Source organism: Sceloporus occidentalis, unplaced genomic scaffold (assembly GCF_023333645.1).
Source record: "Sceloporus occidentalis isolate IW3139 unplaced genomic scaffold, rSceOcc1.0.p SCAF_2, whole genome shotgun sequence".
Taxonomy (NCBI): Eukaryota; Metazoa; Chordata; class Lepidosauria; order Squamata; family Phrynosomatidae; genus Sceloporus; species Sceloporus occidentalis.
In genome coordinates, this window is record NW_028316982.1 from 201,495,473 (window position 1) to 201,520,908 (window position 25,436).

The following is a 25,436-nucleotide window of genomic DNA, read 5'->3' on the forward strand; positions in this document are numbered from 1 at the left end:
CTTTTAATGCCAGTATTTGTCCACTTTGTATAGTGAAGGTACATTTTCTTAAGCTGAATAATGATTGCTCTATTTAATGCCAAGAGAACACAAAGATCTACCATCATGGTTATACAGCATGACAGAGTTCTCCTAATGCATCTTTTGGGACAAATAATGGCATTTGGTCTGGGGCAATGCTATCTCTCACTATACAGATCGGAGGAAAGCACTGAACAAGAAGGTATTTGCTAACTCCTTGTTCAACATCTGAGAAAGTACTTAACTTATTTTATTTATTCATTCATTTATTTATGGTATTTATACCCTGCCCTTCAGCCCTAATGGCAATCAGAGTAGCTTACAATTATTATTTTAAATTAGACGGTTCCCTGCCCTCAGGCTTACAATCTAAAAGACATGACACAAAAGGAGAAGGGAATGGTGGTGGGAAAGGGAATGAGGTCCAGTGGTTCTTCTCTCCCTCTGAGGCCTGGACCAAGGCAGGTGGACTGGAGGGAGGACTCTTCTTCTTCAGGCTAGCCCTGGTGGAGCTGGGCCTGCCTGTTCACTCCCTTGCAGGCCGGAGGATGACAGTTATGGAGGGAGGAGCCTCTTCCTTCAGGCTACCCCTGATGGAGATGGACCTGCCGGTTCACTCCCTCGCAGGCCGGAGGATGACAGTTATGGAGGGAGGAGCCTCTTCCTTCAGGCTACCCCTGATGGAGCTGGACCTGCCAGTTCACTCCCTCACAGGCCGGAGGATGACAGTTATGGAGGGAGGAGCCTCTTCCTTCAGGCTAGCCCTGATGGAGCTGGACCTGCCAGTTCACTCCCTCGCAGGCCGGAGGATGACAGTTATGGAGGGAGGAGCCTCTTCCTTCAGGGTAGCCCTGATGGAGCTGGAGCTGCCTGTTCACTGCAAATTATAACCCCAAATTATTCCAGCATATGTCACCAAGAGGATCCTGGCCTATTAAAAAGATAGCTCAACAGTATTAAACACTTGAATATCTGACAGTAAATGTTTCAGGCACCTTTATTTGAGAATATTAAACAATTGTATAAAGCAAAGCAAATTAATATTTTATACACTTCATATAAGAAACAATGTTGTTAGTAGAATTCTTTAAAACTACATTCTTTATTTTTTATTTTTACTTTGGCTTAATTCCAGTTGTTCATTCCAACTAGACTAGGGTCCATTCTATACTGCAGAAATAATCCAGTTTGAGACTGCTTTAACAGCCCTGGCTCAATGCTAGGAATCCCTCCTACTCTGCCAAACACTCCCATCCTTACAATTAAATTAAAAAAATATGTTTCATAACCAGCTCTTTAATCCTACTTAAGATCTAAACTATGTCAAATAAATATCTGAAGAATTTGTTCAATGTATCAGTCTCCATATATTGACCATAATTGAACATTGTCTGCTGTGAAAGCTGCCAAGTGGAAGACTGTTAAGAGACATGGAAAGGCCATGTGTCAATGGTGAAGTGTTGGTTTTACAAGCAATATGACCCAGGTTTAATCATTGGTAGATGCTTGTAGAACTGGGAAAGACTCTTGTCTGAAACCCAACACTGCTCTCCCAGTCAAGCATCAGTAGTCAATCAACAGTAGTGGACCAACAGTCTCACTCAGTCTGTGTCTCCTTTCTAGGTATACATGGCATCACCTTCGTTCTGACAGCATGAATGTCTTCAAGTCACCTGTTGTCTTACAGGCATCTGCATGAATTTCACAGGGTTTTCTTAGGCAAAGCATAGTCAGAGGTGATTTTGCCAGTTCCTTCCTCTGGAATATAGCCTACAGCACCTGGTATTCATTGGCAGTCTCCCATCCAAGTACTATCCAAGACTGACCAGCTCCATCATTTAAGTAAGAACTACACTTGATTAATTATACATACTGATAAAAACAGGTGCGGGATAATGCAACATGGTCATCTGTGGCTCCCAAACTATTTTTGTGCCTCTACTTCCCCTGTTTGTTTTTGCCTTTTTTAAAGTTAGGAGACACTTTGAACTACGGACTTTGTGCTATGACAGAGTGCTCCGCCATTCTGCACATAAAAAGCCACTGCAATTGCTGTTAAATTTTAGCATCAACTGAGGTTGCAATGTGGCTCTTAGTGGGATCAGGGGGAACCAATGTGGGCTCCCATCTCAAAAAGCTGCCCCCCTGATAAAAGGATGGATACTTTCCACCTCACAGCTCTTTAAGTATGATTTTGCTCCCTTTCCACTTTAAGGAAGAAGAAACCATGCAGCTTAGTATCCAAACTTTTGTTACAGTTTATAATGGACAAGAGATCAAACATTGCTTTGCTGCAACAACAATGTTCTGCGTTCTCTCTCTCTCTGGTCTTCCTTTCGATATTGCTCTTCTAGTTTTTGCTTTTCACAGTCTGTACTGTATAAGGTAAAATCTGCACTTCTTCTGATCAGCTCAAACTGACTAAAATCAGCAACATATTTTCCATTCTGAGAGAGGGAAATCACAGGCATAAATTCAAAACCCCAGAAGATCTCTTCTGGAATATATGATGTTCGGCTCTGACAAACTGCACTTGTTGACTCTACTGTGGCATTCAAGAGGACAACAAGCTCAAAATCTTTTTCTTTTAGACTCTGAGGAGTAAGATCTCTTAAAGGGCTATTCTCATCCAATATATGATAAAAAGTCAGAGGTAAAATCAAGAAAGGACTTTCTGAGGAGGAGTCAACGTGGAATTTGACACTGGCTTGGTTAAGTAGAATCCTCTCTCCTTCTTTGGTTTCATAAGTCTGAAGAAGTTTTCCAGTCAGCTGGCATTGGATAAGAAGACTCTTTCTCATATTTGCCACTCGAATCACAAGGCAAAGATTATCATTGTGTTTGGTTACAACAGCACAATGACTGAACTTTATGGTCTCTGCCCTTTTCTTGGGTCTAGCAATTTTGGCCAAGAAGGTCCCAGTGATGAAGATTTCAATTAATGTTGTGACGACCAATTGGGTTACTAGGAGAATAATGGCATGAGGGCACTCCTCAGTGATGTACCGGAAGCCATAACCAATGGTTGTCTGGGACTCCAAAGAGAAGAGAAATGCTCCAGTTAATGAGTCAACTTTCATGACGCAGGGGATATGTTTGGAAGGAAACTTGCTACCTTCTAGATCTCCATGAAGAAATGCAATGGCATAATAAATGACTCCAAAAAGGAACCAGGTCATTATGAATGTTGCAGCAAACAAAGTAAGTTTATATCTCCACTTCATGTCAATAACGGTGGTCCACAGATCCTGGAGATAGAGTAGGTAAATGCCATCTACTTTGTCAATCCGCACATTGCTGTGACCACTTTTGGACATCACACGAGGTTTGCTTTTTTTAAGCTTGGCACTGATGCCCCCATTCACTAGCGGGGCTTGGGACATATTGATGTGTGTTGCTTCCATAGTCAAAGCCTCAGACCTAGAGAGAGAGAGAGAGAGAGAGAGAGAGAGAGAGACAGGTGGGGTGGTTATTTTAAAACAATAACACAGATATGGTAACAGGACTATAATTACACTTGAGTTGTATAGGCAAAATGCTGTTACAGTTGAAAGCTGTTAGCAGAAACATGTCATTTAATTTCATGAGCTGAAGGGAATTTAATTTTTCCTTGATTTCCATGTCAATATAGACAACTCATATCAGACGTCTGAAGAATGTTTTTACCCAATCAACCCTATGTCATATGCAAATAGTTCCCATATTTATAATGTAAGGGAAGAATATCTCTGTCCTTAACAAACTGAATCTGATGCAAACATATAAAGGCATCGCATTTCATTAATGCTACATCAATTTAGCTTTAACTGCTACATTAATCCTGTAGTTGCTTCACTCCTGAAAATAATGGTAGACGTTATCTTTGAAACAAAAATTTGAATTGTAATTTTTACAAATGAAGACCTTCTTGAGAAATATTAGAGGGGAAAGGAAAGCAAGCAGGCTCATAAATATGTAGGAAAAGAGTTCATGATAAAATAATTTGCACCTGAAAACTCTGCAAGGCTGCCTACATCATGGATCTGTCCAGCTTCAAAAAGTCAGTGAAGAAAATAAGGTCATTCACTAATTCAGCTCTCTAGCACTACAGTCCTGCCCTCTGTAAACAGAGAAGGCACCAGACCACAAGTTTCTTGAAGTTTGTTTACTGTGCATCCCCACTCAGTCCAGATGAAGATTAAGTGTGCCTACATTCAAGACTGAAGAAAGCACACAGAAAGCAGAATGAGTCTGTCTTTGCCAGCTTGATGGGACAAAAAAAGGACACTGTTTCCAGGACCAGACAGTAGTTACGTAGTGCAAGGCCATACAATGTTAACAGGAGTTTCCAATAACAAAACTTCCTGCTCTTGAAAAAAAACAACACCTAAAACTTACATCCTTTGTATTCTGGCACTTTGCACTGCTGGTATTGTTTTGTTCCATTGTTTGGCTTCAAGAAAGAGCATTAATGAGTGGTTCATTTTTATGAACCACAGGGAAAAAAATACAATTCTCCCTTGTAACTACTTAAAAGAAAATTTCTGGAAACCAAAGACGCACTTCTAGTAGAGATGTGTGCCAGGCCAGGATAGCAATGTAATTATTCACTAATGCAACTTTCCTGTTTGTCAGTAGAGGAATATTTATGTTTATACTCATAACTGAGTAACTGCTGGCAGACTGAAGGTAAATTAATATTTATTTTTATTTCCTCTAGAAAATACTGCAAAGCTCAAAATAAGGAAGGGGACCATTCTGACCATCTCTGTAAAAAAAAAAACATTTGTGTGAGTGTAAAATCAACATGCATATACATGCTCAAAGCAACATGTCAAGATAATAAACAGGGGTGGGGATACAAGTCTTAGTGACATGAATAAGAACAGTAAAGACAGCAGGAGGGACAGTCCATGAGAAAATACTGTACAGACACACTGTGAATTCAGAGACAAGAAAAAGGAAAAACATTTTAAGGTGTGAAATAAAACTGCAAATAAAGCAACTAACAACTGTAAGGAAATCAATTAAACAAGGAACGTATAGCACAGGGAATCAGGAGGACCTAGAATACATTCCAAAATTTCACAAAAGAAAAACAAGCCACATGTGATCAAGCAATATCAGAGTGTGGTCAATATTGCAAAATTTACTAATCAGAAAGAAAACACAAGCTAGCTATTCTTTGCTTTTGCTTGAGTCTACTGGTAAGATATATATTCTGCCCCTACCTAGCCTCTTCCACTTGCTGATTTAACTGAGGGCTTTACCACATGAGCCCCATTCTTGCCATAATTGCACTTGTCAATGAAAATTGAATTATATCTGTTTGTATTTGCTACATCACTATATGTTACTCCTTTGCACAACTACAGCCATCATGCCCTCTTCCTGACTTCTCCTTAACTCCACTTTCCTGCTCTATGCCCTACCCAGCATGCTTTCTGGGATTGTGGTTGTTATCACCACCACCACCACCACCACTTTTTTGTGCAATTCTGGAGCTCTGCTACTGTGAGTTAAGTTTTAGAGTGGAGGGAGGACAAAGGAGAAAAGGGAACATTGACACCATGTTGACTCCCAATAGCACAACTGCCTCAGCAGCAATGATTCTCACTTGGGAACTAGCACAATTGCAAGCTCATTGACAGGCTTTCCCCATCAATGAAAAAGGGTGCCCTAACTGCATTTGGGGGATGCAGCAGCTACAGGTCAGAGGTGACATCATGCAATAGGTATCACCAACACCACTTTTTTTCTGGGTCTAATGATAGTGTAAAAGCCATGTGTAGTAATCTCCTAAATGCAAACTACTTTTGCACTTTAAATTCACTCAGCAGCAACTGAAGTAAACTGAGGATGAAGAGGGAAAGTGGGAGGAGGAGAGAAAATCTGGCACATTTTAAAAACAGCTGAAGAAGTGGAATGAGAAAGAATTAATTGGGACTGTCCCTGCCAAATCAAGATAGTTGGAAGGGATTATCTATTTTGATTATTGTTGTTGTGTGCCTTCAAGTAGTTTCCAACTTATGTTGACTCTAAGGTGAAACTATCATGGCAGTGTTCGTTAGAAGGGGATTTGTCACTGCCTTTCCCTGAGGCTGAGAGCATGTGACCAGTGTCCGAGCGAGGTATAGAACCCAGGTCTCCAACACTCAAACTGCTATGCTGCACTGGCTCTCTTCTGTTTTTTATACCCAATTGCAATAAAGAACATATCTTTTCTTTGTTTAAAATAGCCAACAGAAAGCAATTATGAAGTTTAGTTGTGACATTCTTTTTAAAGCTCTCTATTTAGGGGTCCTCCAGAGGTGTTGAACTATAGCTGTTATCACACACACACAAATATCATCAGCAAGTATGGCCATTTCTGTGTTGCTTGAAGATGATAGGAGCTGCAGACCAACCCATCCAGAGGGTTCCAGAGTGAGAGAAACTACTCTGTATCTGCTGTGTAAGTGGAACTCTTATGTCTCTTTTCAATGAATTGCTTATTTGTTTGAGGGGGGTTGACTTATCCAAAACGATTTGGAATTCTGTTCCTTAAGAGGATAGAAACAATGTGAGGTACAATTTAAAAAAAAATAATGTGGGAGAAATTACAAATGACAGTTGCACCCCGCCCCCTCAGGCAGAGGGGCCTGAGTACTGTGGGTTTGAATCAAGTCCTGTGTGTGCCAACCATGGTTGCGGTTGTGGATGCATACAAAGGGCAGTTGTGGTTGCCATCATTTTATTCTGACAGGCTCCTCATCTTTAACAACTGCTTGACAGGTAGGTACAATGAGTGCCTCCCCAAACAGAAAAGAACTCAATGTGCTCAATTTGGCTAGTGAAGATGAGTGAGAATATCATTCAATCTGTTTTTCCAGAGAACATTCCAGGGTCTGCCAATTTCTTCATAAATGGAACTAAAGGTACTTGAGCATTAAAAAGTGTGAAGTGTGGAACAAACCAAAACTGAAAGTTTAATTTATTCCTGCTGGTGAGAAAGCAAGAGATTCACTGGCATGTGTATTAAATGCCCAGGATAGTCTTTGCATATGGAATGTTGGAGCAGCTTCATCAACCTAAAAAAACTTCTGAGCCTATAAGGAACTTTTGGCATGAACTGTCTGTATTTCATAGCTTGAAAAAGTGACTTTTAGAGCTCCAATGTCTAGTACCAATGCTAGCTAGTACAGTACCCAAAAAAGGCACTTTTCAAAACTCTGTTATATTCCCACTCAAGCAAGAGTTGGTTTGTGAAGACCAAAGCCAAAGACACCATTCTCAGTGCTCTTCCCACTACCACCCCCAACCTGCTTCTGAAAAGCAGCCCAGGAACTGATAAAGGCACCCCTGCCCATTGTGGAACTAGTCTGGGTTGTTTAGACAAGTGACTGTCTCAAAAAGAGGAGGTTACAGTTTGCCTCTTGACACTGGGATTATTTGTGATTGTTCCCTGAAAAATAGCAACTTCTGGCCTAAACAGTGTGGTGGGTGGGGAGAGAACCAAAGGAATCCTTCTCCCCTGTAGTAGTAGAACTGATGCACAAGATGCCAAATGCTGAATCAAACACTTCCAACAGTGATAACCAATGGCGTATCTCTGCCTGGTCCCTTTTCCTGAGTGACAGATGGACCAGGTGAGCTGCTAACAGAGATGGAGTTTGTTTTACTGCATTGACTTAGGCCTCCCAAGACTCTCCAGGTGCCTTGGTTGTGCAGTTGCCACACAGCCCAGAGTGTTTTTCCCAAGCTTGGGTGTACAAGAGGAGTAGAGATCACCCCACAACTGCCAGGAGGAGCCCTGCCCAGCTCTGCAACTTTAAAATTTTGGGAATTTGGTTGGCTGTTTAAGGAATTGCACATTGGTCACCATTTTGAGCAGACTGGACAGAATTGTTGAAATGCTTGGATATGGCTATGGACACTCCTTGTAGCTATGGCATGCCTACACATATTTCAGAGATGAAAACCATTGTAGCCATCTATATCAGAGGTTGGTCAATGTGGCAAATGTTATTTATAAGAACACACAAGCTAGAAGAGAATGCAGCAGTTTGCTTTTTCCTGAGCTTACTGGGAAAGGTAAGATTTCAGTTCCTCTATCCTCACCTGAGTTAATAGAGTGCAAAGCACTTTTATGCTTTGAACTTGGTTTGTAACAATTGAAGTAAGCAGAAGACAAAGGGGGAAAGTAGCAGCAGGAGGAGAGAATAAGTGGAACATTTTAAAAGCAGCTGAAGGAGTGGTAAAATGGAAGATTAACCAAGACTGCCCCTGCCAGATCAAGACAGTTGGAGGGTATGCTACGAGGGATATCATGACTAAGAAGCTTATCGCACACATTATTTTCTCCTTTATGGGAACGGGAAGGGGGCTCTCAGGGCCACGCGTAACCGGGGAAAAACAGATTTTATTGCACAGCAAATCACCCTCAAAATGGCCCCATTCTGTCCCCTGGCATCAAGCTGTCCCCATTCAGTGTTGAGGCGCACATTTTGGTTGGCCGGAAGACTTCCAACCAACCAAAATGATGCTCCTCAGCACTGAATGGGGATGGCTTGGTGCCGGGGTATGGAACGGGGCTATTTTGAGGATGATTTGCTGTGTGATAAAATCCATTTTTCCTCAGTCATGCGCAGTCCCGAGAGTCCCATTCCCATAATGGGGAAAATATTGTGTGTGATCAGCTTCTAATTCCTGCATTTCAAATTTTCCCTCTACACCCATGTTTGGCATACCACTAAAAGCAAATTTGTTTGAACTAAAATATCACAATACACATATAGAAAAACAGATACACAAAAATAACAGCAAAAGAAGAATCCATTACACTCAACTCCTAGCTTAATTGTTTCTTAAAAGTCTTACATTGCCATAGGAAGATATGTCTCTCAAGAAGAAGGGAGTTCCAGTCCTGAGAAGCAACCACCAAGAATTCCTCTCAGTGTTGCTTGCACTGTTTGAACTCTAATCCCAAATCTTATCAGGCACTCTTAAAAGATCTGGTTGTGACAGAGAGGGGCCCAGGCCCCTTTGGCCTTCAACAGGTCAAATTAAGGTGTGTTCTTCTTTTAACTATTTAATGAGGTTTTGTGAATTTCCATGACAAGGCAAAACATTTTTCCTAAATTGCTTCTCAAGTAGTATAGCCCTAGGCTGCCTCTTAACATGAGCAAAGAACCAAACCCACCAATTTATCCCTGTATGACCTGCAAGGACAACACCCTCACTCTCTGTCACACTTCCACTCCTTCCTGGTGTCCAGTGATTTTTGGTTTTCTCACTGTATTTCAAGGCAGTGTCTCTTTCTCTATGATCAGTGCTATGAAGCTGTGTTTTTTCTGGGCCCTGCTCTATTAAATAAGTATTAGAATAGCATCTCACCAGTCCTTGGTGTCTTCCTCTCTCCATTTGTGTTTCTTTATTAGGTAACATGCACGTATCGTTTTAGTCACTTCCTTTCATATCCTGGAATGGATCCCATCCGATCCTGGCCTTCTCTCCCCCCCCCCCCCCCCACTTCCTGCATTCTGTTTCTTTCATCATCTCTCTTCTCATGTGATCCTGAATTCCTGTTGTTTATATCTTTAAAGCCCACAGAAATTTGTGTAGGATTTTTTGGCCTGAAGAAACATTTCCCCTCTTTTCTCTGCCTTCTTTGTCAAATTAGGGAGAGGACTGCCAGAACAAGAATGCTGCATTGGGCCATTGGATGCACAGTTGAATGATAATTTACAGTAACCAATCCAGGCTGCATCGGAGGGAAAGAGCATAAAGCAGGCAATAAACCTGCCCTCAAAGGCAACCCTCACCTCCTCTCTTCCAACTTGACTGACTTGTGCCTGGAAGCATTAAAGATTGCATTCTTTCCAAACCTCTGCTCTGTTTATTCCAATGTTCTCTGTCGTAACACTGGATATTCCAGTTCCTCCTATAAATATGCAGTCCGTTTTCTTAGACTTGTCAATGTCACTGATGTGGTGGGCCAATGAGTTCTCCGGTCTGAGTTTTGAGTTGAGATGGAAAAGAATTCCTTTTGCCAGAGGACATTTCTATTTTTGCAGAAACTCAGTGCTCCCTGGGTCTTGCACAGAGGAAGGACTTGTATGGATCTACCTAGCTTGTATTCATCCCTCAGGGATGCACATGGTAGGAATAAATAACAGATCAGGGAGGGGGGATTTCAATGAAGACCTGGGGCATAAAACAACAGAATTCCTACAAGCCTGGAAGAAAGGACTAGAACAGACATCAGAAAAATTACTTTTTCTTTTATAGCTCCCTGAATGTCCCAACAAGCATGGGCACTAGCCATGATGACTGGAGGATAATGAGAATTATAGTTCAAAAAAGTGATTTTTCTAAGTTTTGGGTTGAAGGTTGGCACACATGAGCATTGGAAGAGGGATCAATGGGAAGCAGGAATAAGTGTGTGTGAGAGAGAAAGGGGGGAGGGAGGGAGAGGGAGGAAGAAAAAGGAAAACTAAATAATAATAATAATAATAATAATAATAATAGTTTATTTATATTTCCCGCCTCTCCCAAGGATCGAGGCGGGATTACATCAATAAAAATGATACAGTAATACAAAATACAATCCATAAAACACTAATACTGAATTATCCAACATTCCTATTAGTTCTCTAAATGGTGTCATAAATGTGTGCTGTTACATATCCAGCTTACATACCAGTTTTAACTATCATAGTAAAGCAAGCTTGGGAAGTATAATTTGGCAAAATGCTATTAGCATATTCTGGTAGAGCTTTTAAGAGCTGTGGATATAGCATATCTTGATTTCAGTAAGGCCTTGACAAGGTCCCCCATGATATTATTGCAAACAAGCTAATAAAGATGGGCTAGACAATGCAATTGTTAGGTGGATTTGTAATTGGCTGACCGGTCAAACCCAAAGGGTACTCATTAATGACTCCTCTTTATCTTGGAGAGAAGTGATCAGTGCGGTGCCACAGGGTTCTGTTCTGGGCCCAGCGCTATTCAACATCTTTATCAATGACTTGGATGAAAGAATAGAGGGTTTGTTTATCAAATCTGCAGATGACACCGAATCAGGAGGAGTAGCTAGTATCCCAGAACTGAAGATCAAATTTTAAAATGACCTTAATAGATTAGAAAGTTGGACCAAAACTGACAAAATGAATTTCAACAGGGAGAAATGTAAGGTACTTCACTTAGGCAGAAAAAATGAAATCCCTAGATATAGAATGGGGGACACCTGACTTAACAAGACTACATGTGAAAGAGATCTCGCAGTCCTAATAGACCACAACTTAAACATGAGTCAACATTGTGATGTGGAAGCTAAAGTTAATGCAATTCCTAGCTGCATCAATAGAAATATAGTGTCTAGATGAAGGGATGTAATAGTGCTGCTTCTGCTTTGATCAGGCCTCACCTGGAATACTTCATCCAGTTCTGGGCAACATGATTTAAAAAGGATGGCAAGCTGGAATATGTCCAGAGAAGGGAGACCAAAATGGTGAAGGGTCTGGAAACCATGCCCTATGATGAGAGACTTGGGGAGATGGGTATGTTTAGCCTGGAGAAGAGTAAGTTAATAGGTGATATGATAGCCCTGCTTAAATATTTGAAGGGATGTCATATTGATGCTGGAACAAGCTTGTTTTCTGCTATTCCAGAAAATAGGACATGGAGCAAATAGGAAAAGAGATTCAACCTCAATGTTAGGAAGAACTTCCTGCCCGTAAGAGCTGTTTGACAGTGGAACACACTCCCTTGGAGAGTGGTGGAGTGGTGGAGTCTTCTTTGGAGGTTTTTAAACAGAAGTTGGATGGCCCTCTGTCAGGGGTGCATTGATGTTCCTGCATTGCAGGGGGTTGGACTGGATGACCAACTCTACGATTCTATGATTCTATAAATAACACCCATACCACCACCTTGCACATGACCAATCCAGATGGAAGATTCCCATATGAATCAGTTCAAGGCTGATGTGTCATGATGTCTTTAGTTGTTTGCATACCATCTAACTGTCGCAATATGGCAGGCGCTGTCCTGATTAGTCCCCTGTTGTCCCATTTTTAAAGCTTCTTTTAAAATGTCTTTGGCCCGTTACAGACGGGCCTTTGCTCCGCCCCCAGTACGTACTAGGGGTTGGCCGAGGACGCAGCATCCAATCAGGCCTCAGTCCTTGTATGTACTGGGGACGTAAAAAAGTCACGGTGTGGTTGTGATGCTGCAAGAAGAACCCGCTTTTTGCGGGTTCTTCTTGCTGCACAGGGGAGCCGCGCGGTTTGTCTGCTGTGGCTCCCTCGTGCAGTAAACACGGGCGCTGGCAGAGCGCCCTTTTTGGGTGCTCTATAAAGCACCTTAGTGTCTCTCCCCTTCCACTTTCCCTACAGTTTAATTCAATAGTAGAAAACTGAGTTCACAGTGCAAAAATACTTTGCAGCAGGGAGAGGAGTGGGTTGGATTTTGCCCTTCCCAATAAGCTCAGGCAAAAAGTAAACTATTGCAGCCTTTACTAGTTTGTATATGTTTTCTTCTCATTAATAATTTTTGCAGTCTTAAAACACATTCTGATGTTGCTTGGCCACATGTCTCACCATTTTCAACTGTGAAAAGTTGGAGAGTCTGTGTTTTTGTTTCTTAAAAGTTTGTAGGCTGAACCTCAGTTGCTTATGCTATCTATGTCCTACTAATGAAGTTATGCAGTTGTTTGTATTGCAGGTAGCTCAGACTATTTATTTTATATATACTGTATGTCACTTTCCCCCCCAAACAGGACTCTCAAGGAGGCAAATGACAATAAAATGCAGAGTGCAAACAAAATCATGATTCAATCCATAACATTTTTTAAAAACTCAGTTAAAAACAAAAAAAGGCAAAGCCAACACCAGCCATTTGAAGGCCTTTCAGTAATAAATCAGCCCAAGTACCAATGGCCTGCCTGAATGAAAAGATCTTGATCAAGAGACTGGGTACATTTATTTAGAAACACTGGATACCTTTCTCATTAAAAATAGCTGTGCTTCCTCACACTGATATAAATATCTTCTAACAATTCCTTTTTCCAGCTCCTAAAGATAGCAATTTAATAGGATCCTGACTGGGAATCAAAGAATGCTTCTATAGTTTGAAAGGCTTCTGTTTGGTTCATAGCCAGTTAACGCTTATGTATATAGCAGTGTAATTTACCTAGAAAGGGAGTTTAGGTATTAAGTTATGCCAATAGATTTATGTGACATAGTCTATCATAAACCATTTCTTCTAGGAGACAAAACTATTGATCTGAGTGAGATTTACAAGCAAGCAAAGCCTCTAGGATTACGGCCATAATCCATGCCTCTTCAAAGGTTTGCACAGGGCTCTTGTTATTGATTGACCATACAGGCTTTTTTTATGTTTGATGCTTCTTAGTTGTGATATTTCCCCACTTGTGGGATCAAATTCAATTTTAAATAAAAGCTGTAGAAACTTTTACATCTGTTGCAATTCTGTTTAACATTTCTAACAATGCTTTTGGGATAAAGGCTTCTACGAGGAATTCCCCATCCCCTGCTGTGTGTCCAGATTTTTTTCCCCCTTTAATGAATGACATTTCCGGAGTTACAAATTACTTAGGACTCTCTCTTGCCAGGATATGGTTTCCAACTTCCTTGAATTCAAACACCTTCTCAGTAGATCTTCATTAGCACAGCTAGACACCCAAACCTGAGATGGGTGATTTTCCACCTCCCTCTCTCACCCTCACCCTAGTTCATGCTGTGTGACTATTACCTGCTGCTTTGCTTTTAAAAAAAGACATCCAGTTTCAACAGACCTTGGCTCTCCAAAGGGCTAAACTTTCTATTCCATTAAATCAGGTCCACGTGCCAGATTTTAATCTGCAGGTTACAAAGAAATCAGCCACACGTGCTTCCAGAAACAATACTGAGCACTCCAGCTCTGTATCACTTTACAGCTTCAAAGTGCTAAGCAAACATTAATAAATCCTGACCACAGACCTGCGGAGAAGGCAAGTATCAATATCCCCATTTTACTTACAGAGGAGGAAACAAGCCTAGGGTGATCAGTGTCTCATGCAGATCCCTGTAATGATGACTGAGGGGCAGAGCCAAGAAGGGAAAGGCAGGCATCACCACTAGCCTTTTATCCCCCTTTCCGTACTCTAGTTTCCAGCCTTCCCGTTCCCCTTCATTTTTGATGGGCCCCCTGGCATCCTCTTTTTTTTTTTCCATGCTCTGGTCTCTCTTTTCTCTTCAGTGCTCACTGTGCACAGTCTTCCGCTAGTTAATGAAGAGCTATACAGAGAGAAGTGCCTTATCCTGCTGCCTCCCCCTCCAGTCCATTGATCTGTTCAAGCTCAGTATATTTCTTTAACCCTTCAATTAAAATCATTTATCAAGGAGAGTGAATGGCTGGCCTAATCTGCTGCAGGGAATGGAGTCATCTGTTTCCAGTCCTAGTTTCAGATGGATTCATTCACAAATCCATTCTATCCTGTTTCTGCTTTGATTTGTGGGTGCTTTTCCTTCTTCTCTGTAGAAAAAAAACCCTAAAATTTAAAAAAAAGCCAATACTTTTTAACTTATTTTTTTATTTAAAAAATTATTCTAAGCAGGACAATGTTGTTTGTTGTTGTGTGCCTTCAAGTTGTTTCCGACTTCCCATGGTGACTCTAAGGCAAACCAATCATGGGGTTTTCTTACCAAGATTTGTTGAAAGGAGATTTGCCCTTACCTTCCCCTGAGGCTGAGAGCATGTGACTTGTCAAAGGTCACCCAGTGAGTTTCATGGTGGAGTAGGGAATTGAACTTTGGTCTCCAGAGTCATAGTCCAACATTCAAACCACTATGCCACACAGGCTTGTAGTGCAATCCTAACCCTTATTTCAGAGAGACATCCTAAGCCCTACTGGGTTGATGCCATCAGGGCAGAAGGGAACCAGGAACAGCATTTTCACTCGTTCATCCCTCCTGCCAGCTGAGGATTTTCTGTGCTTTAAGACAGAGGAGGTGAATCTAGGCCCTGGGAATAATTCTGGCTCCCTTGAGGTCCCAACCCAGCCATCTGGGGGAGTCTTAGATGGCCATATCCTTCTCCCGGTGACACCATCACTTGGGGACTTTTCAGCTGTTGTAGAGTTTTTTGTGGGTTTTTTGGGTTATGTGGCCATGTTCTAGAAGAGTTTATTTCTGATGTTTCGCTAGCATCAGTGGCTGTGGTGAAATGTCAGGAATAAACTCTTCTAGAACATGGCCATATAGCCTGAAAAACCCACAAAAAACTATGGATGCCGGCCATGAAAACCTTCGACTTCACATGTTGTTCACATGTTGTAGTGTTTGTTTCCTCCATTCTAGAAGTATGGCATGACTCTCCTAAGCTTTACCTACTGGCACAAGAGCTTTAAACTAACATAGGCTGATTTTTTGGTCCTGCCTTTTTAACCCTTTGGCCCTGCCCATTCCTGGAATACATACTCACATGCACCCCAGCACTCCTCTGAAATAGAATTCAGTATTTGGGCTCAAAAGAGTCCATCACCTGTGAGTGAAACCGTTCTTTCCCACAGAAATCAGTGGGAGGTAATTGATCTATAAAAAGAAATACTACCTAAACATTAAGAATATTTTCTTGGCCATAAGGGCTGTTTGACTATGGAATAGATTTCCTTAGAGCATGGTGGACTCTTTTTTGGAGATTTTTCAACAGATGTTTGAAGCCCATCTTTCAGGCGTGGTGTAGTTATGTATTTCTGCATGGCCCTGGCAGTTCCTTCCAACTCTGTGATTCTGTTATCTCCAGAACTAGCATAGGTTACTGGCCAGTTTGGTAGAGTAGCTGGAGGAGAACTGTGGATGCAGGAACTACTGGCTCTCCTAGACCATCCTTGCCACACACACACCTTCATCAGCATCCCTGTTTTATCCGCTCTGATGTCAAAAAAGTGAGAACTATGGCTGTTTCTGCAAACACTGGGTTGGGGAACCTGAATTTGATCTTTTTATCTATGGATGGTCCTCTTTCTTTTCCCTAAAAAAGAGATCTGATGCATCCTTCTGCCTCCAGGACCCCATCCCAAAGACCATATGAATGTTTGAAAGATTAGAATAATAGAATTTGAAGTGACCACAAGGGTCATCCAGTCCAACCCCATTCTGCACTATTACTGTCTCAAAATATGCAAGCTTAAACTATTTTTTCCTAAAATATGCATCTTAATATACATTTGACTTAGTTTTTGTAGCTTGCTATTCTGTACTTGTTTTCTTATTTCATTGTTTATTGGCATTTGCTTCGTTAATTTTTGAATGAGGGGTTGGAAATGGGGATTTCCTTTTGATAATTTTTGATTTGAATGTAATCTTTTGTGTTATCCTTTGTTATTATTGAATTGTTATGAAATTATTATTATCATTATTATTAACTATGTTTTGCTATGTTACATTGTTTTATTATTTTCATGTTTATTGTTATTGCTTTGTATTATCCCCACTGTTGTAAGCCGCCCGGATTCCCAGTGATTGGACGGGATATAAATAAATCCTATTATTATTGTTATTATTATTATTACTGTACCACAAGACACAGAAAAGTACAGATTCTAAAATATAACAGCATTCAGAACTGTTCAGTAGTTTGGGAGATGCAGGTCAAATGAAAACCTTCTGTATCCCAGATGTCTGAGTGCTTGTTTTTCACACCATGCACTGACGGATGATAATGAGCTCTTAGAGCACATGAAGGCAGTGCGATTTTTGTTTAAATCTCTTCTACTTCATAACCTACTTTACTATTTTGAATAGCATAAAAGATAGGTGGCATTACAAGAGACAAAATCCATTACTGATTCATAAAACAAAAACAATCCAACAAATGATGAATGACATGGTTACATGGTTAAGTCACTTTTTTCTCCCCTCTGTTGAGGTTCACTTAGACACCAACTATTTTGAAGATGTATGTAGTAGGAAAAGAGGAAGGAATAGGAAACAGGTTAGACTGGATGGCCCTTGTGGTCTCTTCCAACTTTATGATGCTATGAGTCTTCCTCACTTTTTTAGCACATTGACTGATCCTTTACATGCTCTGACATATCAGATGCATGCAGTGACCTCCAGAACAGCTTAAAATATGTCTTTATTCTAAAAAGCCTTAAAAACGTCTTTCTGAGCAATGTATAGATCTGTTCGTAACCACCCTTGTCTCCTTAGGATAAGTCCTCAGTTTACCAGGTCCTTAATACAAGTGAGCACATCTAGAGGCCACCAGGCTGGACAAGACTGTTCTAAATACTGGTATTATTTGCAAGATGCAGTTATATTTTTTTTTATTTATTTCTATATCTAATCTCTCATAGCCTTGCCGCATTCATGATACTTCAGTTCTTTATCTAAATTCACAGCATGTAGTGATTACCTCATTTATTTGGTAGCTAAATACCCTGAAAGCACCAGATCCTGCATGATCTTAGAAGCTAAGTAGGGTCAGGCCTGGCTAGTATTTAGATGGGAAGCTTTAAAGAAATGCCAGGTGCTGTAGGCTATATTTTAGATGAAGGTAATGGCAAACCACCTTTGGGCATTCTTTGCCTTTAAAAATTCAGGGGATGACCATAAGTCAACAAATAAATTTAAGACTACAACAATACATCTCTTACCTCTGTGAAATGGCCTTTTCCTCTAATACTTGGATGGGAGGCCACCAATAAATACCAGATGCTGTAGGCTATATTTCAGAGGAAGGAACTGGCAAAACCACCTCTTGAGAAACCACCCAAGAAAACCCTGTGCAATTTATGGGGTCATCATAAGTTAACAGGTGGCTTGAAGGCACATACACACAAACCTTCTAACTCTCTTATAGTAAGAATGTGCAACAGAATTTCTTCATGCACCTTGCAGTGCATTCACTAGTAAACACTTGACTCCCCCCCCCCCCAAAAAAAATGTTTTGCTTTCCACTCCTAAATCAAATGTAAAACTTCATTAGTTGATGAAGAAGAAAGAAATACTGTACCATATTTTTACTAGAATCTAAAACAGTCAGAATATAAAGGATTATAAGGCTTGGATAAGTCCTTTGAAAGACTATAGCTCCCAGCATTCTTTCTTCAGAATGGATGGCTGTGAGATTCTGTGAACTGTAATCCAAAAAGGTAAAATTTCCAGGCTTTCAATTTCTGTGTATTAGTAATCAGCAAGAAGCTACATTACATGGACTGAAAATTAGTGACTGTTGCTTATTCCTTGGGGAAAATCCATACAACTATCCCCACCCACATAGCTGCATCATTCAGAAGCATCCCCTAATCCTCTGGAATTATCTCACAGAGAATTGGGTCTCATGCATTGCCAGATGTATAATTATATTGCCCCAGTGTCTATAGGTGGAAGAAATTCCTTTCAGTCAGAAGAAGAAATCAAATGACACACTAGATATTGCTGGACTTTGAATTCTCAGCAGACCTAGGCTTCAAAATTAGAGTTGGCAGATCAGGATCATCCCAGGCCCTGAGGTTTCTGGGCCAAAACCTGAGACTTGGGCACAGCCACTGGTGATCTCATCAAGCGTTTTGGCCTAAGATCCAACCAAGCTTGTTCACACCTTATCATTCAAACACACACACACAGAGAGAGAGAGAGAGAGAGAGAGAGAGATCACGTTTTCTCATTTGGAAAATTAAAAGAGAAATCTTAGTGAAAAGGTCTAGTCCCAAATCAAATTGTAATAAAGGGTTGTTCCTTCTTCTTCTCTATGAGGTGAGCTGGAGATTTACATACAGTCTTTCCCTTTTATTTGGAAGTAAGCCAACCAAAGCTGGAAGTTTTCAACACCCTTGTGTCCCACCTGGAGATGACCCATGAAAACTGAAGACTTAGGACGAGACCCTGAGATGTGGCAACCCTGTGTATAACAATGGAAAATTTTAGGGGTTGCAATGAAAAAATCTAGAGCGATGCATTATTCATATCCCTATTAATGTTGTTAGAACAAGGAGATGCACTGCTTGTATTACTGCAATGCTGAACAAAAGAGAGAACAAAAGAGACATTGATTTAAAAATGGCTAGTTGTACTGGGGTCACTTGCTTTCCTGTGCCTTTCACAGTGGCCTGGAAAAGTATCATTCTGGCAGCAAAATCTCCCCAATCATTGCATATCTAGGCCAAGAAACATTTCATCTGTTGAATTTTTGCATGATGAAAACAAAGGATGTTTGTCATGAATAAGAACCCCTGCCACTAGATCAGAACACAAGAGAATACAAAGAGTGAGAACATATAAGTAGGGCCATCACAAAGACAGTTTGCTACTTAGGCAAAAATGGTTTATCCCCCCATTCCACATACAGAAACAAACTGCACTCAATTATTGAACTCTGTCACAATGCTGCCAATGAAGCAGGGTCTTCAACCAAACCTAATAGCAACAGGTTACTTGGGGTACAGGACAGCACATATAGCTCCATCCTTTAAGAGAGTGGAATGGTCACAGAGCTAAAGAAGAATAGCTTGAACACTGTCACTGTTCCTCCCCTACCAGATATGCCATTTGAGGCCTTACTCTGCCTAATGGTAGAGCCAGTTGTGACTATGATCCAATGGCAAAAGATTTAGTGGCAAAAGCCTTATCATATGACAAAAGAAAGCCAAGATGCAGAGAGAGAAAAGCAGCTTTCTCCTTGCCTCTATGCATGCTGGCAAAGTACTTCCATTTTCTTCCCAAGGAAGATGGTCACAAAAGCATGTCTTTTGCTGGGCTAGAAAAATCAGTTCAACAGAAGGCATGCTTTTACAACTGTCACCCTCGGGAAGGAGAACAGAAGTGCTACGATGTCATGCAGAGAGGCAAAGAAAAGGCTTCATCTCTCTTGCAGCATCTCAGCTTCCTTTTGTCATGCGATAAGGCTCTTAGACCTAATTCCAGCCTCTGACTAGTGGAAGTGCTTCCTCTTCCACCAATGCACAGACTCACTTGGGATGCACCACAAAAAGGCCCATACTGTTGTCCAAGTTGCATGATTTTTCTACTTCCACCTCAAAACAAAGTGCATGGGAGCAAAGGAGGTTGTGCCCTAATGTCAGGCTACAGGAGTAGAGGATGCTTGCTTTTCAACAGTTTGAGAGAGGCTGGTCAGGATGGTCTGGGTCTAGGAGATCAAAGACATTCAATTTCTGCAATGAACTCCTTCAAGAATGAGATTTACCCATTCTTAAAAAAGCGGTGGCAGAAGTCTAGGTTGCAAACAGGCTGCTCGAGTGGATACAGGCTGCCTAAAAACCCATCTTTTAGATCCCGCATCTCTCCCAGCGGAATTTAAGGGTGTGATAATCTCCATTTACATTCTCTCACCTTCAGGCAGCAAGCTCATGCCCATTCTACCTGGAAGTCATTTTTGCTAAACTCAAAGGAATATCTGAAGACTAGAGGGTTTTGTTATCAGTTCCTTATTTATGAATGTTTTGCAAACTTATTTTGTTCTGAGGACAAGCCCTATAAAGATTATACAGAACTGAAGAAATGTTCAACAGGTTGTGAATACAAGGTAATATCCAACTTATGGCAACCCTGAGGGGATTTTTCAGAGGAGGTTTGCCATTGCCGTCCTCTGAGATTTGCCTAAGTTCAAACAGTGGGTTTCATGGCCGTGCTGAGAACCAAACCCTGATCACCAGAGTCATAGTCCAACATTCAAACCACTATGTAACAAAATTACTATGTGCATATTTATTTAGAAGGATCTACCAGGTCCCATCTGATCTTGGAAGCTAAGCAGGGTCTGCCCTGGTTAGTACTTGGATGGGAGACCACCACTGAACATGAGGATATTTGTCAGAGGAAGCAATTGGCTAAAACACATCTGAATATTCCTTGCCTAAGAAAACCCTGTAAAATTCATGGGGTCTCCATAAGTCAACAGATGACTTGAAGGCACCTACCTACCAACCCACATGCATTCATTTTTAAAATTAAAATAAATTAAAAGCGAAATCTCATATAGAATGTGACTTTTCATCTTCAAATACCCCCCTGGGGATAACATATATAAAATACAATTAAAAAAACCTTTTAAAAAGAACAAAAAATAGATAATCAATAGCAGAGGGACTCAAGCTAAATCAAATGCCTGGTGTTACACAGCAGTCTTCACAGTTCACTGAAAGCCAAAGGCAAGAGGGTCAACCATATCTCTTTAGGAAAGAGTTGCACAATGTAGATGTCAGAACCAAAATGGCTCTTGACCTGAGACAATCCTGCCTGTAACAGTAACAAGATGCGTAGGACAAAATACGGTGGACTGGCAGATTCTCTTTCATATATCCTGTTCCAATACTATTTAGGGCTTTATGGATCATAACTGGCATCTTGAACGGCATTTAAAAGCCAGTGCAGACAGAAGAAAACTGAGTAGTGGAAGGAAACTAATACGCTTTGGGTGGGCTGCTACATTTTCTATATATATTTATAAGATTTTATTAAAACCTTGCTTCTTTTTGTATCAGCATTGCCTCAACATTTGCAAAGGAGGTAGACATGGCAGAAGCTCAACCGTATGTTCAAATTGTAGAGAACAACCCTTTTTATCGTCTTTGCAGTACCATTTCCCATGTTATAGTTAAAGTTCATTGGATTTTTTTCTCTTCTCTTTCAAGGCTGAACCATACAAAATGATGGCTTTTGATAACAAGTCCTGTTAACATGTTTATTATTACTTCTGAACTATAGCACATGTCAAATAAAAGTCTTTAGAAAACTGGGATATATTTGGTATATTGGAAATTCATTTTGATGCTAACAGATTGATTCAAAGGGTACCTTAAAGAAACCATTGCACAGGCTCATTGATGTGCTTTGTTTAATTCAAACAGATGTAGTTAGGCAAAGTGACAAAAGTTATTGACCCAAAATGGAACACCACACATTAAATGCATTTTCTTTACATACTCTGAGTTTTAAGACCTCCAGATTTCCCCAAGAATATGCATTTCATGTCTCACCTCTGTCTCACTAGCACATCCTTGGTCTATTTTCTGTACTGGTATTACCACATCATCATTCCAGGCAAGCCCAAAGGGCCTGTATTTCCTACTGCATTGCCTGGCATTAGGAATCTCATATCTACTAGAATATTTGGCAGCTTTGCCAAACATGGTGCTCCCCAACTGGAATAGACCACAACTCCCATCCATCCACAGCCAAAATGGCCATGCTGGTTGGGAGCTGCCAGAGGTTATGATACAATACAAGACTGATCTATGGCAGACTGAATGCGCCAGATTGATCTATAGCAATATAATGTAACTGGTACTAAAGTGCCCAGAAATTCTTGAAGATAGGCACATGAACCGTCTTCAGGCTTGCCAGACTCATATCCTCTCCCCACTAATTCAGTTTGCATCATTTTGCACACTTAAGTGGATGGAGCTATTGCCTGTGAAGTATCCCTGGAAAAAGATCCTGAATCAGCTTGTCATACTGATGCAATACCAGCCATGCCTATTTTGTATTACACCATCATTTTCTTATGAGTGCATATCCCATTACATGCATTATCTCAGCAACCACCACCAACAATTACTTAAGAATTGTCCAGTATCTCTTCCCACATGTTACAGAAAGAGGGAGGAAATGATGCAGCATTGTTTGCAACTGAAGTGGGAAATGAACTAGAGACTTCAGAGGGGCAATTCATTTTCTTGTAGCACAGTCCTAGCCATATTTAATCAGACATAAGTCCTGCCATGTAAAATGGGGGTTACCCCCAGCCAAGTGTGTATAAAACCTTAATTGCTTTGCTATAATGTCCTCCTGGCAAGTCAACTTTCTCCCACAACTTCACATTCCATTCTGGTTAATACCAAACCCACATATATTACTTTTTAACCACTGTATTTATAACTTTGCTGAAAATCTCAGATTTGTCACTTTCATTACCTTACACAACCAGTCATCAACCTTAAGGGGATCCCCCCACTTACTCAAAATTTAAACAATTTTCTTATCTTTATTATTTAAAAAAGAAGCCAACAAGGGAACAGAAAAGTTATAAGGATTTTATCAAGGAGCATAGAAAATCAAAAATGCTTTTTGTAGCCAGCATGGTGTAGTGGATCAATGTTAGATTCTGGAGATCAGGTGTTAATTCCCTGCTTGAGCATAAAAAAAACCCACTGAGTGACCTTGGGCAAGTCACACACTCTCAGCCTCAGAGGATGGCAATATCAACCCCCTATGAAGAAACCTGCCAAGAAAATCTATGATAAGGTTGCCTTAGGGTCACCACGAGTCAAAAATGACTTGGAGACACACAACAACAACAAAGTGGAAGCCAGGCACAGACATATATATGCCATTGCTATGTGAGGATGTCAATTCAAATTACAAATCCTTTGTGTATGGAAATGAAGTTGCAGGTCCAGTTTTAACTATGGTTGTTAGGGCACAGACATTGAAAACTGGTCTTTGTGCATGGAGAAGAACTGACAGGTCTAGTTTTGCAATGGGACTAGCTCAGTACTTCTCAAATAGTGGGGCGCGCCCCCCAGGGGGGGCGCGAGGCTCCATAAAGGGGGGTGCGAGGCTCAGGATACAGTGTTATGCAGAGGTGTACTTATAACAATTTTATAGACAAATGATACTATTTACAGTCGCGTGGGGGGGGGGGCGCGAAATGTTTTCTTCTTCCTAGGGAGGGCATGACAGAAAATAATTGAGAAGCACTGGTAGCTTGTGGTGAGGGGAATAGATGAATGTAGGGCACCCCCATGAGGATGGGGTTAGATAGTGTTGAAGTGTGTGTAATGTGTCAGGAAGCCATTGTCTTTGTTCAATCCATTGCTGAGGGAGTGTAGTTTGTGGTTCTACTGTTTCTCTTTCCAATCTACCTTTGTAGTTCTTTTGTTCAATGACTGCTGTTCTGAGGTCTGAGATGGAATGCCCCAGGAGACTGAAATGTTCTGCCACTGCTTTTTGTGTATACCCATTCCTAATGCCTGATTTATGTCCATAAATCCATAAATAAATAAATAAATATTAGGATAGAATTAATGGTATGTGTAAAGGATTCACCACAGATTCCTCCTCAAATCTAAAGCTAGTGTTCCTGCCACTAATAGCCACAGCCTATGGGGGCCAGACACAGGGTGACCAGACATCCTAACTGGAAAGGAGGACAAGGCACTACAAAAGATTGAACATTCAAGAAAAATGTAGGTCATGACCAAATAAAAGCTAAAAAAACCCATATAACTCTCAAGTCATGCTTCATAGTCATGCTCAAAATGGAGGACATTTTGGAATTCCTCCTGGACAGAAGGTTGAAATTGAGGACATGTCCTGGAAAAGGAGGACAACTGGTCACCCTGGCCTGACAGCAAAATGACCTCAGCAGTTCCTTTCATTCAGTAAGGCCCTATCCTCTCCCATCCTGCCTTTGCAACAAGTTTGTTTTGCTGCTGTTCTTCTTCCTCAGACTTGTAACTTGCTCATTCACAGTCAGACAACAGGACTGGAACATATGTGAGTTTCTGGTAGCTGCTGTTTCTGTGACTTTCTGCTAGCATTGTTTACCTTCTCTGGGCCTGAGAATAAGGGCAGGTAAAAACATCAAAACATAAGAAGAGCCCCCATGCCACCCCCAGAACAGACCAAATGTCTATTAAATTGAGCAACCTGTTTCCATCAATGGACAACCTGATGTCTATAGGAAGCAGGACACAAAGGCATAGGCCTCTCTCTCTGTTGCTTCCAGTGAGTAACATTCATGGAAATGGAGAGAGCAGATGGCCATCATGGCTGGTAATGATCAATAGGCATGCTCCACAAATTGAAATCATCAGAAAAGGATGAGAATGAACAGCAGAAAGTAGGAAGTGCTTGACAGTTTGCTTCAGCTGAAGCTGTGTGGGACTCACTGCAAAACTAGAAACTTGCCTGGGCTCGGATATACACAGAGAACCTACACAAATGCAGACTGTCCATTTCATTTCGATGGAAGGAAACCTAAATTATTCATATTTCTCTATGCCTGGGCAGCACAGTCTTCCAGTGAAATAAATAGGAAGCTTTGGCAGTTGAGGAATTTGGTGTTCTGTCCATTGGAACATCAAAAATTGGTGAACTGGTCCTCCCAGACACAATCCAGAAAACAGTGCAAATATCTCTGAGCAAAGAGCAACTCCCAGTGCCACATATTAAAATCTCATGAATTTCCAAAGTAGCTGCTATTTAAAAAATAACTGTAAAAAAACCACCCAGCAGTCAAATTCCCAGTGAATTCCTGCACTATCCCAAAGGCATTCTTTGTTTCCTAACTAGAGTTTTGTCATTTAACAAGAAGCCAAATAATAACAAAGCACATACCAATGGCCAATTGCTTATGGAAAACAATCTGTGTTCATCTAACTCTGCCATATTAAACATCTTCATTTGGACTAGCAACTTTAGCTGCAGAGA

At 40.9% G+C, this 25,436-nt stretch overlaps 1 protein-coding gene across 3 annotated transcripts in view; it reads right to left on the bottom strand.

Annotated features, from left to right (window-relative positions):
- Positions 1-2,297: 2,297 nt before the first annotated feature.
- The window catches only part of KCNJ15 (potassium inwardly rectifying channel subfamily J member 15), a 43,070-nt gene continuing 19,931 nt past the window's right edge, over positions 2,298-25,436 (bottom strand). The window contains exons 3-5 of one of the 3 annotated variants that reach the window (XM_089508108.1): positions 17,422-17,455; positions 10,923-10,932; positions 2,298-3,441 (exon numbers count right to left, since the gene is read on the bottom strand). In XM_089508108.1, the coding sequence (XP_089364234.1) occupies positions 2,298-3,425 (1,128 nt within the window). In that variant the 5' untranslated portion in view covers positions 3,426-3,441; positions 10,923-10,932; positions 17,422-17,455. Of the gene's footprint in view, positions 3,442-9,375; positions 9,406-10,922; positions 10,933-14,019; positions 14,112-17,421; positions 17,456-25,436 lie in introns of those variants that run through there. The other 2 variants (XM_089508106.1, XM_089508107.1) reach the window with 2 other exon arrangements.